This window comes from Pygoscelis adeliae, unplaced genomic scaffold (genome assembly GCF_000699105.1).
Source record: "Pygoscelis adeliae isolate BGI_AS28 unplaced genomic scaffold, ASM69910v1 Scaffold114, whole genome shotgun sequence".
Lineage (NCBI taxonomy): Eukaryota > Metazoa > Chordata > Aves > Sphenisciformes > Spheniscidae > Pygoscelis > Pygoscelis adeliae.
Window position 1 is genome coordinate 1128687 of NW_008824587.1, and position 14699 is coordinate 1143385.

Genomic DNA, 14699 nt, shown 5'->3' on the forward strand with positions numbered 1-14699 from the left:
CCCCCCCCCCACAAGGCTGTGAGATCCTGACCGAGATGGACCTTGTGATTCTAGCTGTCGTCTGACCCGATTTGCTGGCAAGTTAAGTACCTGGAGAAAACAAGGCCAGCTTCTACCCAGCGGCTGGGTGCTCTAAACCTGCTGAATTTTGCACTGCAACAGAGTGTACGTGTGACAAGTTATTTCCTCTCAGTAGAGCTGGCAGGGGGTCCTAGCTGTGAGGTCGTAAACTCTAGCATTGTCCTAATACAGTCGACTGCTGATGCTGGATGGGTGCAGCCTGCAGCTAGCCCTATACCGCTGCTGCAGCATTTGGGGTTTCATGTGTGCAGCTACTCCGGTTTTCACAGATGTGCTTGCCCAGCTAGCTGCAGCTTTCTTGGTGCAAGAACATATGGCATTTTTAGGTGGCTCAGAAGTACAGAAAGCAAGAATTCCATTGTTTGCTCTTTCCAGTGTGTTATGAGGAAATCGGCCGTGGCCTCTTTAGTCTTCCCCAGATGAAGAAATTGCTCTGTTGAAGCACTAATTGAAATCACCACATGTAAGGGCTTCGTGTGTTCTCCTGCCTGTCTGTTAGGTTGGCTAAGTCTTGGGGTAGGGCTGACATACCAGCCTAATTATGTATTTAATTATACTTATCAGACATGCAGAAGAAATACTGTTCTTTGGCATTGTACATTTTGGGACAAAGTAACTTTTCCAGCTTTAGTCTGCTAGGACTGTTGCAGCGCGGGGCTGATTACTCGGAACCAGATGGCAGCTCGGCAACGCGCAGCGCAGATGAGGGGTGGTGGGACGACAGGAGCAGTAGTGGTCCTGGTGACTTCTAGGGGTGGAGGGGAAACCCAACAGGGTGGGGGTGCACAGTGGTGTTCTCATTCTGGGGTGATGGCTGTGATTACAGGGCATGTCAGGAGTAGGTTACTCATGGCAAGTGGCTAATAAACTCCCCCACATCGTTAATTATGGAGCAGTGCAGAGCCTGTCTGCTTGTGAGGAGAGCCCGCATTAGCTGCTAGCAGCTAGTGATTCTATTCTAAAGCTGATGTTTTATTTTAACCTTGGGAACCAAGTGAGCTGCTTGTGCTGTTGTGGCAAGCACCAGTGTTTTGCCCAGGAAAAACCTAGTGAAGTTAAAGCTTTGCACAGTGATGTGTTTAGCTTGCTTCCCATCACCCTTTCCCCCTTCTACCCTGACATAAATCCGATGGTGACATTTGACTCCACATGAAATCTGCTCAGGGTAAGCACGTTGGAAGCTGCTGCAGGGTGATCAGAGGTTACTGGAAAATTTCTTCTGAAACAGCTGGAGTGAAGGATGTGTACCTAAAAGCCTTGGAAGCTGTCCCAGCTCTCAGACACTGCTCCGGAGCACCTTTCCCATCTCTGCGTGTGTCAGGGGGTTCCTGGGAAACAGATATCTGAGCTGAGGGCAGACAACGGGGCTCTGCTATGGGGTGTGTGTGGTAGGCCCTGCCTAGAATCGTTGTCCTGCCAGTGTGTTCCTCTGATGTTAGTAGGGCCTTGGAGTGGATCTGGAATAAGTGGAAGTCGTGGAAGCATTGAACAGAGCATCAAGGACTGCGAGACCTAACCAGGACATAGTAATTTCTCTGGAGATGATGTCAACAGCAAATCTCTTGTAATTGGCAGGGGATTTACGCCTGATAAGCCCGTTTGATCTGCCTCCCTTTACTAGTGCTTGGGGCTTTGTCATAAATAATGTGTGGATTTATGATTTTGTTCTAGGGTGGCTCACGCTGCAGTCTATATCAAAGGACCACAAAAGAGCTGTTGCAAGGCATTTAATAGGGAGTCAGGCCTCTCCAAGGAAACAGCCAAGGTCTTCCTCTGTAACAGAGGCTGCCATTCCTCTAAAGATTAGAGGCTGTTTCTGAGTGACCTCTCTGTGTTTGCTGGTGATATGCAGCACAGTAATTTTCTTGTTTGGTTAAACTTTGAGGAGGACCCAGCGGCAATGTCTTATAACTCCCCATTTTAAATAGCAGGAGCTACTTGAAAGATCTCTTCCTGAACACGTTAACGTTGTCTTCCTCAGCCTCAGGCCAGTGAGAGATGGAAATTTGGAAAAATTTGGACTCCAAAAGATTTTTGGAGTCTTGTGTGGGTAGATCCCTAGGAACAACTCAAAGCTGTATGGACCTGAGCCAGGAGAGAAGGGCTTCCAGAGCATCCAAGCCTCGAGTGTGACACTGCCCACGTGGCTGATAGTAGTGTGGCTGTCTGGTGCTCAGTAACTATGGAAATACTTGAGGAAGGGGGTTGAGAGTTTCAGGGCTCTCTGCCAAGCTATATGCAGCTACAGGACGGGCCAGATGTGCACGTTTACCTCTGTCCCAGTTCTGTAGCAGTGGGCGAGCTGTGCCCCCTCAGTTCCTTGTACCGAACTCCGCAGAAATGCGTTTTGAGGTGCAGCCAGTACGCAGCACAGCATGCATGGACCCTCTCCCAAACTAGAACTGAGGAATAGTTTTGGAGAGTTGCTGTATGGTCTCTCAGGGTGTCTCCAAGCTCTCTTCTGGCTGGCTGTGTGTTTGCTTTGATATGGGACTGGCAAACCCTTTGGGTAGAAGCTGTTTGCTTAGAGCATGTTGCCTTTTAACCAGCTGCCCTGTTGGTTTTCACCCTGTAGATCGGGGACCGGAATGGTGAGCTGACAGCACAGGTGAACATGGCCCAGCTCAAGTCGGCCCTTGGCTTGGGCCCCGGGGATGAGGACATGGGTACAGCTCATCACTATTCTGGCTATGAAGCACAAGGTGAGTTTCTGGGCTTTTGCTGGCATTGAAAGGTCTCATGAGAGATGTGGTATGGTGCGTGGGGAGGGGAGGTGTTTGCAAGTGGGCAACATGTGAGGAAATACGAATGCCAGAGCAAGATGAGGCTATCAAATGCCTTTACTAGAAAGGAGACTGCGGTATGTTTGCTCTGTGCTTTCCATAAGCTGCAAGGGCAGGGAAGGATCCATCCCACAAAGGGCACAGAATGAGTTAATGGACTTAATCTGCGTTGGAAATGAAATTCCACGTGCCAAGCAGCAAATCAGCTTTTGTCTCTTTTAAAACTCTGCAGGGCCCTTTTAACTGATTTGACTGATAAAGCAAGCTTTCAAAAGGTGACTGGCAGGGAATTTTGGCTGCTCTCTTCTGATTAGCACCCAAGGAACAAGCCTACAGCATGGGCTGAAGGCAGGTTGTGAGCATCAGCATGCTGGGTGCTGTCTCACCCCTGGAACACCTGCAGTGATGCCCAACTTGGAAATAAAGATGTGGCAAGACTTGGTCACGGCAGGCAAAATGGCTTTACTCACCGCACTGGGCCCTGGGTTGTTCTGCTTCCACTCCCCAGGGAGCAGGAGAGCACAGCTGAGTGCTCGCCACAGCATGCTGCAGCCTGCCAGCCTGACGTGTCCCCAGCTCGGGGACTGTCTGCCTGTCCTGGAACTGCCCACTGCAGACATTTGTGGGTGCCTGGCATGGGGCGCTTCCAGCTGGTTGCTCTTGTTGCTGTAGACAGACTTATTAATTCACACAGACGAAACTGCATCCCAGGAGGTGCCGGCTGATTAAATATGACCTTGTTAGCGCAAACATGTTTTCTCAGGCGGTGTGTTCTCTTTCCTGTTGGTAGAACTGGCGTAGAGAAGATGATGCTCAGGTTGAGGCACGGTGTTCTGGGAGGGAGAAAGGCTGGTTGTGCGTGTTTGCTCTCTGTATTGATCTTGAAGGCGTAGCCTGCTACGTCAGTGCTAAATCTTTTCCCGAAAAGTCAAGGTGTTGCTGAGGGAGCCAGCGTGCCCTGCCGTGCCCCATCAGGAGCTGCACTGGAGCTACGGCTGCCCCAGTCTCCTTTCGCACGTCAGGTCTATCTTTATAACTGCTGGGAAAGTTATTAGCTAAGACCTTCTGTTCATTCCTGGCACCTCGTTAGGTGCTTCCTTTTGGCAAATTATTTTGCTCTGAAAGGGGAACAGGAAATTAACCTTGATGTTGCTGCTGCTCCTGGGACAGAGTGAAGTGTGGAGGGAAACAAGCTGATGGGGTGCCAGGTCCGTCAGGCTGGGGAACGGAGGGGTGCAGGAGGGCAGCGCCAAGGACCACATGAGCATGAGAACGCTGCATGCCGAGACACGTTTGACTGGATGCTTGAGCATATTGTGTGGAAGAGCTGCAGCGGGAAGGAGTCAGGCCAGATTTATCTGGGAGAGGGGCTCTGCAGCTCTGACTGTATTGCATAACCAGGAGTGCACAGCCTTTTCTTAGCTGGAAATAATTAAAAAAAAAAAGCAAGAGGGTCTCTGCTCTCATAACAGATTCATCCCTGTTGAATCTGAGCTTGGATGCAACCTGCTATGGACTGATCTGGTGTGCCAGTGCAGGCAGGACAGTGTGCCTTGGGGGTCAGGGAGGGTCTCTGTCCGAGCAGAACCCCTCTTGAGGAGAGCTGAGCCTGGCGTGTGGCAGTGTCCCCCACACGGGCGGTGACACAGCCCCACTGACCGAGACTTGGAGAGCATGCAGCACTGAAGGGATTTTTGCTTAAGGCACGTGGCAGACCTGGTCAGTCACTGGGTGAGTGAGGTGTGACTCACCGAGAGATGTGGCCTCACCTCTGAAGGTGAGGCAGGGCAGAGCCAGCGTGTGGCCCACGGGCTGCTCGCTGCCCTCCAGTGATCAAGATGTGCCTGTGCTGTGCTAACATCTGGAGCCAGTAGTGATTTTTCTCTCGTCTGACAGAGCCAGGGCCATGTTGCTCTGTGTGCATGATCGCTGGAGGGTGGGAAGAGGGGCTGGGCAGCCACAGTCATGGGCAGTGTTCACTGGAGGTTGCAGTGACCTCGTTAATCTGGTGTTACTGCTTGCATTCCCAAGGCTGGGGCTGTTGTCAGCAGAAGGACAAAGTGTTCTCTGGAGGAACAACAGCAAATGACTGAGGCCTGCAGTGTGGGGAGGGAGGGACCGCAAGGCCCAGGGCAGGTTCCCTTGCAGAGTAAGGCTTCCCCAGTTGGTGGGACGTGGGGGGTGCTGCCCCTCGCCGGGTCCTGGGAACCTGCTGGGGAGGTAAAAATCAGCCGGGGCATGAGGGGAAGGGAATGAGTGTTGCAGTGCTTAGCCACGTGTGGGCTCCGACACATGCATCTCAGGTGGGAAAGGTGCTGTCCCTGTCGCGTAGAGATTTGGAAAGAGGATGGGGTCTGCAGGGCAGCCTGTGGAGAGGAGCCTGGCTCCCTTGATTTCTCCTTAGCTTTTATTCTGGCTTCAGTTCTCTTATTCTGAACTTCAGTGGAGGATAAGAGAGGCCACCGACGTGTCTCTGAGCCCTTGAGAAGAAGGGAGATGTATTTAATGGCTGCCAGGAACTTTGGTACCCTCCTGTGCACCTATTAAATGATTAGAAAAGCATAATTATTTATATTATTAATAGCAGCAATTTACAGCAAGAGGACCATCTGTTTCTGTAATAGGAAGCAGGTGAGAGAGTTGAGATTCAAGTTGACTTCTGAACCAGCCGTGCCTTTTGATGTCAACAAATCTCATGGTGCGGAGAGCTTTCAAATCTTTTTCCCTTCAGATTTTTTGCCCTTCTTAAGGTTATAAAATATCTGCATATTCATAAGGATGCTAAAATCATCTGATAGGGCAGGCGTGTTATAAAACACTAATTTCATCAAGCAGGTAGAATAAAGTTTCATAGCAAACTTGAGTTCTGGGAAAATCTGTACTGTTGGCTGAGAAACCCTGAGCCAGACCATCGGACTATGATGTCCTTCACAGGTTACTTTTGCTTCTAAGTCTTGGGCATTGCCCTCTGCTGGGGGCCTGGGGGAGGAAGGAGTGTCTGATGTTTTCCTCTGCTGTTTTGGCTTGTCTTCCTGAGCTCTTTGTGATTTTAATTAATATTCCGAGAGCAAGTGGACGTCAGAAGACAAAGCTGGAGGCCAGGGAAGTGGGGCAGTGCTGCAAAAGTCTTGTGAAAGCAACGACCTTGTCAAGAAATGCAAACACAGAGAGCTTAAAGCAACAAACCGAAAGGAGCTAGAGAGTAGCTAAAACATGAAGCAAATAAACAGAGGTTGGGTCTGTTTCTCCAAATGCCCAAAAATGTGGCCCTTAAAACCGGTCTTGCCCTCTTTCACACACCGCAAGTTAAGCATCGAGTACTGGTAGTCTTTTGCCTTTGGAGAGAAGTAAGGGAACTTGCTGTGCCTGTAAGGGAGTCGTTTTGTAGGGATGAAGGCAACCATGAACAACAAGAAGTGCTGCCTGGTGCTGGGAGGTGTCCCACGGTGCAAACAGTCAGCTCTGCCCTCAGCTCTGCTGCTGGACGTGGGGTGGGAGCGCTGGCTGCCTGTGCCACCCTCGCTGGCTGCCCTTTTCTAGATCAGTTGGTTTGGGCTGAGGTTTCAGCATCTGCTCAGCAAGGAGTCGACTGTGCCTAGTGCTCTGTGGGTAGCAGTGAATCATGAGCATGGAGCTGAGCCCTTCATAGACTGAGCCTGGTGGCAGCGCCTGCCTGGGCTGTCCATGCGTGGGTAACTCGGGCCTCTGGTGTACACTAAACAGAGCGCTGCCTTGCAGCATTCCCCTCTTCAATTCTTCCTTGTCAGCTCTCTCCTCTGGAGGCTGGCACTGCCCAGGGCAGCCTGCCAGCTGGGAGGGGAGTGCAGAGAGGGGGCTTACCCACCACCAAAGGGGTGGAGGCGCTGGACAGAAGGCAGGGAGCAGCCCTGGCCAAGCCTCAGAGCCTCTCCAAAGTGAAAACTGACTCTGGGCTGCTTTTCATTTGTTCTCAGCAGCACGTCAGCCTCAGTCATCATCTCTGATGGCAGCGGTAGTGTTAGGAGACACTGAGCAACACCTCTCCTGGCAGCTGGGTGTAGGTGGGGAGGGATGCAGGTGTTCCAGAAGGCGTTGGCATGTAGGTGCTTTCAGAGCATTGTAAGCTGGTTCCTGGCATGGTTTCTGTGCTGTTTGCAGTATGCAGACACTGCTGCCCAGCCATGCTCAACAAGTCTGAGGGCAGGAAAGGACTCGGCCGTGAGCCTGACTTCCCCCGCTCTCTGCACATCTTCTGCTGAAAAAGGGTAGGCACAAGGTGAGTCTGCTTGTCTGGTGTTCACGAGCCTCTGTGCTGGGTACTGCTCATCCCTGCGTGAGGGGCAGCCGTGCTTCAGGTTGTATTCTCAGGTGGTGAAGTGGGAGCTGAGCCTGGGTGGGCATGAAACCCCTCTTCCTGAGCAGTAATCAGCTCTGTGTGGCTTTGAATGTGGGTCTTTGCATCCTCAATGCAGTTTTGAGCTTGCCTTCTTTGCAGGAATCTTTGAACCCTTGGATCAATTAGACAGGGATAGAAGAAACCTGCTTTTATGTTTCCCAGACTGTTTGTTTTTGTTTGTTTGCTTGCTTTAAATATCTTTGAAGTATCTAAGAAGTGTTTAGGGCTGCTGAAATATGCTAGATTGACCAGCCTTCTATTGATGCAGAGCAGGAAGGAGGCAGTGCTGCTAACCCATGCCAGCCTGTGCCTCGGGCTGGGATGCTGCCCAGGGACAGGGATGTTCCTTCTCTGTGGTTTGCTCAACCCTTCTGCAAAGGACTGTGGTGGGTGACAGCCGAGAGATGTGGCCCTCTGAGACCAGTGTCCTTCTGACAGTGGGACAGCCCTGCTCACTGAGACTGCGATTTCAGTATCTAGGTAGTGTTTGCCTTCCGCTCAGCAGAGGAGTACGGGGGTCACATCACTAACAGCTCTAGTGTGGAACCTGCCCTGTTCTTACTGGTCAGACTGAGTAAGCATAGCAATTGAAATTGCTTAATATTAAGTATCCTCAACTATATTTGATGTTTTCCCAAGAGCTGATGGGCTGCAGCTCACCCTTTTTTCATTCTGAAAATGAAAGCCCGAGGCCATGCTGGTTAATTGTACTTGCTTATGCAGGGTTTTGATGGATGAGGTTGTTTGATTGAAACAGAGTAGCTTTTGGCCAAGTGGAAGGCAGAATGCAAGGTGATCTGGTTGCTTTATTGTGCTCTAACAATGCTCAGTGGAGCCTTAGCTTCTGAGCTCAGAGGAGTGCTAGCGCAAATGTTCCCACGTGCCTCCCAGTAAGGCACCTGCAGGAAGGTGTCCAAAAAGACCTGAGTCTGTGGTGGTCCTTGCTGTGATGCTTAAGGGAGCAAGGCAGGAAGGACAGGAGTGCTGCTTGCATGGGGGACTTCTTGGGTGAAGATTTAGGACTTCTAAAGGATGTCTCTTCATTATCTTTGTAATGAGTCTTTTCTAAATCTGAGTAACCTCTGCTGTTACAGCTGTTAAATCATTCCAGCAGCACTGATGGGGGAATGAACCTCTGAGTCATTTGGATTTAAACCGAGTAATTTAGCACTCAGTTCAGACTGCCCCAGTATTGGCTTTATGAAGTTTTAAAAGATTCTTCTCAAAGCGTTAAGAAGTATTTAATGTTCTTCTTTCATCTTGCTCTGTACGCGAGCCTCCTTCCCAACATCAATGGTAAAGTACAGCAAGACTTCTCAGCTCACAGCAGAGGAAATGCTGCAGGACTGGAGGAGAAGATACTGTGCTAATGAAACTCAGGTGCTTGTTTTATCTTGGTGCCAGGGGAGACTGCAAGTGCTGGAAAGGAGGATGAAGAAGAGGCCAGTTCTTGAAGCCTGTAGCAGAGAAGGTACAACGTGGCTTTTGGCAAAGCCATCCATTAAATCAAGGGACCTCTTGTTGTGGGGAGAGCTAACTTTTTGGAAATTGTCAGTTCCTTACACAAACTCCTGCTCCGAGCTGGGAAGCCTGAAGTTCCCTTTGGCTGCTGTTCCAGGCTCCTGCAGCCATTCCAGCTCTGCTGTGTGCTGTCTGGTTCCTGAATGCATTTTCCACAGACAGTTTCCTTTGGTAGCCAACGTGTAGGAAATGCCTATGGTTACGATGATCTTCTGTCTAACAGTACAGTGTTACTATTAGGAACAAGATGCCTCTGCTTACTGTATTTTCTGGCAGCACAGAGCAAGAAAGGGACCAAGAAGAAGAAAGTTCTCTTTCTCACCCAGCTAGAATTACTTTTTATCTCTTAAAGATTTTTGTATAGATGACCATGGGGGACTTCACTGAGCAAGGCAAGGCCAGATCCTCAGCATGAGTCGCCGTTATCTCTTGACTGACCTCGGGAACCATATTCCTTCACTCGGCAGCGAGGCTGGCCCCTAGCCTGGCAGGGACAAGCGCTCAGACAACAGACCTTCGCTTAGCAAAGACACCTGGCAGCTTGTAGAGACAGAGCTCATGAATTCAGAGTCCAGTGTGGTCAGCCATCTTCCAGTAGCTGGAAAGTGCCTGGCTGCTGCAAGCTGGTGACTGATTCACAACAGCATCCAGGAGGAGGGATCAAGTATGTTGCCTCTCTTTTTAGAGGATTTTACTGTGAGTGTTTGATCACTGCAGAGCTCTGACATGTGTTTCTCTTTCTCTTGCCCTCCCCGAGTCAATCTGTAGGACACAGCTGCTGTAATTGGGCTTGTCTAGCTGCTGGAGATGTTGCCTGTGTTTTAATTACTGTGTGTCACTTTCTACCTCAAACTCAGTTTCTTTTTGATCTCTGCTTGTTCAACACAAGCTGATAATGGAAGATTGGAGGTCATGAGACACTGCTATACACTGGCAGAGAAAATGCTGCTCTTAGAAGAAAGCCAGGTGTTCCTGCCAAGCCCCTCTCATGCTTTTCTTGAATTAGTCCTGTGGTTACATGCCTCCTCCCAGCCTGCTCCACCCAGTTGAGTTTATCTCCCTGTCCCCACAATTGCTAATCTGTTAAGTAGACCATTGCCTGGGGGAGATATGGTTATAAGAGGCTGCCTCTAACGTGGCTCCAAGCTTCGCACAAGCTCCAAGGCTTGTATTTGACTATCTGCTAGGTGTTGCGTGATTGGGTGCTCTGCATTTTCTAGATCCTGCAAATACACACCAAAATACGTCATTCTTTGACCTGAATTGCCAACACTTTATTTGCAAATAAGCCTTATTCCAGCCTTGCTCAGTTAGAGAAAAACTAATGCTCATTGCGCACGTGGGGGGAAAACTGGAATCAAAGATGTGCCCAACATCATGGCAATTAGTAATAGTTGTAAGGCTACAAGATGTAAGATCACCTTGTACTCGGAGATTGCAGCTTTCCTGAGCTACATTGGGTTTGTCCCCACTGTAAGTAACTCCTTTGTGACGTCTCTGTCTGCAAGGAGGACTTTTGCTCCCGGTCTTACCTCTTCCACGTGAACGTGGAGGCTCTTCTGGTATGTGGTCCAGAGTGTCTCCTTATTCCCTCTCCCCATCTGAGAAGCCTCTGTGCTAGCTGCTCATCCTGAATGCAGTCAGCCAAATGTCAAGGGGCTCCTGGGTGCCATGTAGATGTGTAATATTGCTGTTATTTTCAGCCAGTTGTTCAGCTGTCAGACTGGATTCTGGAGGATGTGAAATTCGGGTGACGCATACGCAAAGCATCTTCTGCCAAATCAGGTAGACAAGCATCTTGATTCAAAAGTAACTTCTCTTTATTACCGTGTATTGTATATACTTTTTCTAAAGCAACAGTTTTGCCACAGAGAAAAAAAACTGCAAAATCATTATTCTGGAGAAGATTTTTGTAGTGCTCAGGATCTGTCTGGAAAGCTGATATTTGCTCAGCTGTGTGCTGTCTGTGTGCCAATGAATACAGCACGTCAGAGCAAACATGCTGGAGCCCCATCTTCCTAGCAGAAGAGGTTTCATTCCTGTCCTTTTTGGCTTCCAGTTCTAACAATAGAGAGCTGAGGATGGAGGGCCTTGCACGGGACCAAAGCGTTCCTGAGGAAGTCTGATGTGACACCACATTGAAAACAACCTCCCGACAGCTTTCCCTGGCCCTTAGCTATGGGTTGACTTTATTATTTTCATGTGTACTATCCTTTCTGTTGTAAGCCATACCTTCTCTTGACTTTGTCTGGACTGTGCAGCCAGAAAAGCCCTCAGATAACTGATAGGGAGAAAAATGTTGTTTTGCCCAGCTAGCTGTATCTTCAGACACAGAAGGGGCCAGAGCTGTCAGGCTTTCCCTGGTCCTTTCCTGTCTAAAGGATGGGGGTAAGCAGATGGTCCTTCCCATGGATCCACACGCCACAGCTTGGTGCCAGCATTTTATGGCGCAGTCATCATAAATAACTGATATTATTTGCTTTCTCTATTTAGAGAAAAGTATTGTTCTATCCCAGTAACAACTGGGAAAACAAATGCCAGCATTTATCATGCAAGTGCTGGCAATAATAGAGGTCAATTGGATTTATAGTGCCAGAACCCATTATGTGTTTGAAGACTAATTAAAGCCTTAAATGAGATGCTTGTCCCACTGGAGGCTGCTTCCCCCCTCCCCGCCCCTTTCTTGCTGCTGTGCTTTTTCTTTTTCCCCTTTTCCTCTTTGAAGAGCTTGCTGTAATAATGGAGCACTACCTTGACAGAGCTTTGCTGATTAGATGTCAGGAGCGTATGATTTGAGATGCTCTGTCTGCATTTGGATTGCTGGACCGTATCTCCACTGTCACTTCTGAGCTTGGTAGGGTTTACAGACCAGTCTTCCACCCCAAACAACTGGCTGGCTGGTCTAATTTAATCATATTGAACAATATTTAGAGTTGGCTGCCAAAATCAAGGTTCTGAAATGCTGGGCTCTGTACAAATGTGGGGAGACTCTGTCCTAGGCTGGAAGAACTCGCCCATAAGACAAGTCATTATCTCAGTTAATACAGGTACAGAGAGAAATGACCTTTTCATGAAAATACAGCAAGTGCTTATGCCAAGGTTTGTCGTGTTCTTTATGGTGCAAAGCTTGTGCTCTGTGGGTAACTGCCGCTGCTGAGCTGTGCGTGCTGCTCAGCTGGGAGGGCTGGAGGCAGAGGGGAATGATGTTGGCCATACAACCTTTCCCTGTTGGTCTTCTGTGGAGTCCACTGTCAGGTTTAATTCTGCTTCCTCTGGTACAACCACCCCAGAGGGATACAGCGTGTTCCCGGCCTGCAAATAGAACTGTTGCTGGATCTGCATCGGGGGGGTTTGCTTCGTCTCAAGCAGGGATGGAGTAGGCAGCTCTCCAAGCTGCTGGAGATGAGGGAGAGTCTAGGAGTTATCAAAGCACACATCAACTTGATGAGAGCTCCTGGTAGGGCTCCCTGAGTTGCTGCTACACGTGTTCTGCTTGATCTTGTCAACTCTGAAATCTCAGGAGCACCAGTTGGATATGGAGACTGTCCATAGAGGAGCAAAACTCTGCCCACACTGCGTACCCAGCTTTGCCCTACTGCAAATTTACGTGGGATGATCCCATCACCATCCTACAATAAAACACTTCCTTGTGTCTTCTGTGGCTACATCTCACTTTGTAGCAAGGTTACTCCTAGAGCATTTTTGCTATGTAAGCATTTCTCCTCTAATTGCACCCTGAAAACCAAGGACTTGCCTGTTGGAGGGCCTGCCTGTGGCACAGGAATAGAGTCCTTCCCTCTGGAGACCATACTGATCCTGCCCTTCCAGGCAGTTTGGAGCTAGTGACAGATACCAAGGGGACAGGAGAAGAATGGGGCGGTAAGATGCTGTACTTGCTGCACACACCATGTCAGCTCTCTGGTTTAGCCTCCCTATCAGACATGCGGGGCCCAGTGTCGCTCTACACTGACCAGCTTAAAAAGCCCAAGGAAAGCAGGGAGCATGCACTACCAAACTTCTGGCTGTGAAGAAGAGATTGTAGATAAAGGTTCATGTACCCATGTCATCACAGGTAGTGCAAGGATGCACTACAGAGGGGCCATCACCATCTCTGCAGGGTGGGGATGGGAGACAGAGAAAAAAGATGGGCATCTGACGTGGATATGTTGGGTTAGTGTTCCAAAGACAGAAGAATAGGGAGTACTTGTGAGGTGGGGGATATGAAGGAGCTGGAGGAAGCAAAGATGTCTCTCATGCACATGAGCAAGCACACAAGCATCTCCCTCTGCTCTGTTACAGTAAACTTCCCCCCTCCCTGGAGTTCATTGCTCCCTTCCAGGGAGGGAGGTGACTGCTTCATCATTTTAAAATACAGGAATGTGAAAACTGTTAAACTCACCTCAGGAACCAAATTGCAAAAGCAAAATGTAAAAAAAAAAACCCAACAAAAAAACCCCCAAAAAACCCCAAACATCCTTGGGGTTCATGGTGGTGTTGAGATCACGGGTGGGAAGAGATTTTGAAAAAAAAATATTTAAAAAAGAAACAACAACCTTGAGCTTGAGCACTGACAAGAACAACATCCGAGGAGCTCCAGGAAAACAAGGCATGAATACGGTCAGTCAGTAGCATTGCTCAGCTGATGTCCACAAGAAGGTTTCAACTTGCTCTATTAGAGACCTCAGTAAACCTTAAAGACAGAGAAAGCATTTAGAAATGCCCCTGAGGTTTTCCGTTACTCTGTAGTAGGCTTGGTAAACATGCCAATAAATACTGGAGAGAGGGGAAAAAACCTTCCAGAGAACCAGACCCAGGTTTTCAGCTGCTCAATCTTTTGCATCTACGGCTGCTGCTGCCGCTGTTGATCGGCACTGGGGAGAAAGAGGCAAAGTTGAACTTTTGCTGAGTATTAGGCTGTGCTGAAGGTATTTCTGGGAAAAATAACTTGGAGGAGGCTGCAAGTTACGTCTGGAGCTACCTGAGGGAATGTCCTGGTTGGAGACAGAAAGTTAATGGGACGACTTCTGTTGTGGGGTGCTTGTGAGTATGGAAATCTCTGTGCTCTCCTGGAAGATGAATATGTGCAGGCTACCAAGCCTGTCTGCTGTGGAGTAAGGGGGAGAAGCTCCCGCAAGCGCGGTGGGAATTGCTGCCTGTGTCGATCTGGTTTACGATAGCCCTGACTGATAGGTAGCCTCTTAATTCTTTTAGCTGCCCATTTTAATGGCGCTGCTTGCTCCACCTGTGGGACAGCTCATGGTGAGTGGGGTTGGCAGAACTGTGGGCTTTTGCGAGACCAGCATTTGGCCGTGGCCCCGGCACTGCTTGTGTTTTCTTCTGGAAGAAGTTTGTGACTCTCTCAGCTCAACTGAATGTGAAATCCACATGGTAATACAGGAACGCCAGCATCAAAACAACTGAAAAAGACAAATTGTTCTGTATGCCTTAATTGCTGGGGTAGTCTCCGCTGACTACGTATATTAAATTAACAAAGGGGAAGGCAGGTTTTCTCAGATCAGAGATTAATGGTTTTTGGCTAGCGGTTTAATGCTATTGCAAATGTACAAAAGCACCTGAGGACGGAGGTGTATAATTAACGACTCTAGGCTGTTGGAAGTGATGTGTGTTTATCTAATCAGACACACTTCACTTCTTTCTTGCTTTCCTGGAAGTGGCCGTTAAAAGCCGCTGTGACGCATGCTCACTTCCAGATGCTGGCCTCACTTCTTGGGCATTGCTTTGAAACCCTCTGATAAAGTGTTTGTAGGCGTCTTTTGTTCCAGACCCACCTTGCTGCACCACGCATAAGACTCTAGGTTATTCTGAGGGAACCTGAGAGCCACGAGCAGCTATGGCAATGTCCAGAATGTCATCGTGCATGACCGGGAGCCACCGGGCACAACGCGTGGCTGCCTTCTCCTCGCTGAGCTCCTGCCTGA

The 14699-nt window shown here is 49.2% G+C and overlaps 1 protein-coding gene across 2 annotated transcripts in view; it reads left to right on the forward strand.

Moving 5' to 3' along the window:
- Positions 1 to 14699, forward strand: part of GPSM1 (G-protein signaling modulator 1) — a 58317-nt gene that overhangs the window by 10750 nt on the left and 32868 nt on the right. For both annotated transcript variants that reach the window (XM_009322035.1, XM_009322036.1), the window contains exon 9: positions 2657 to 2783. In XM_009322035.1, coding sequence (XP_009320310.1) covers positions 2657 to 2783 — 127 coding nt within the window. The remainder of the gene's footprint in view (positions 1 to 2656; positions 2784 to 14699) is intronic.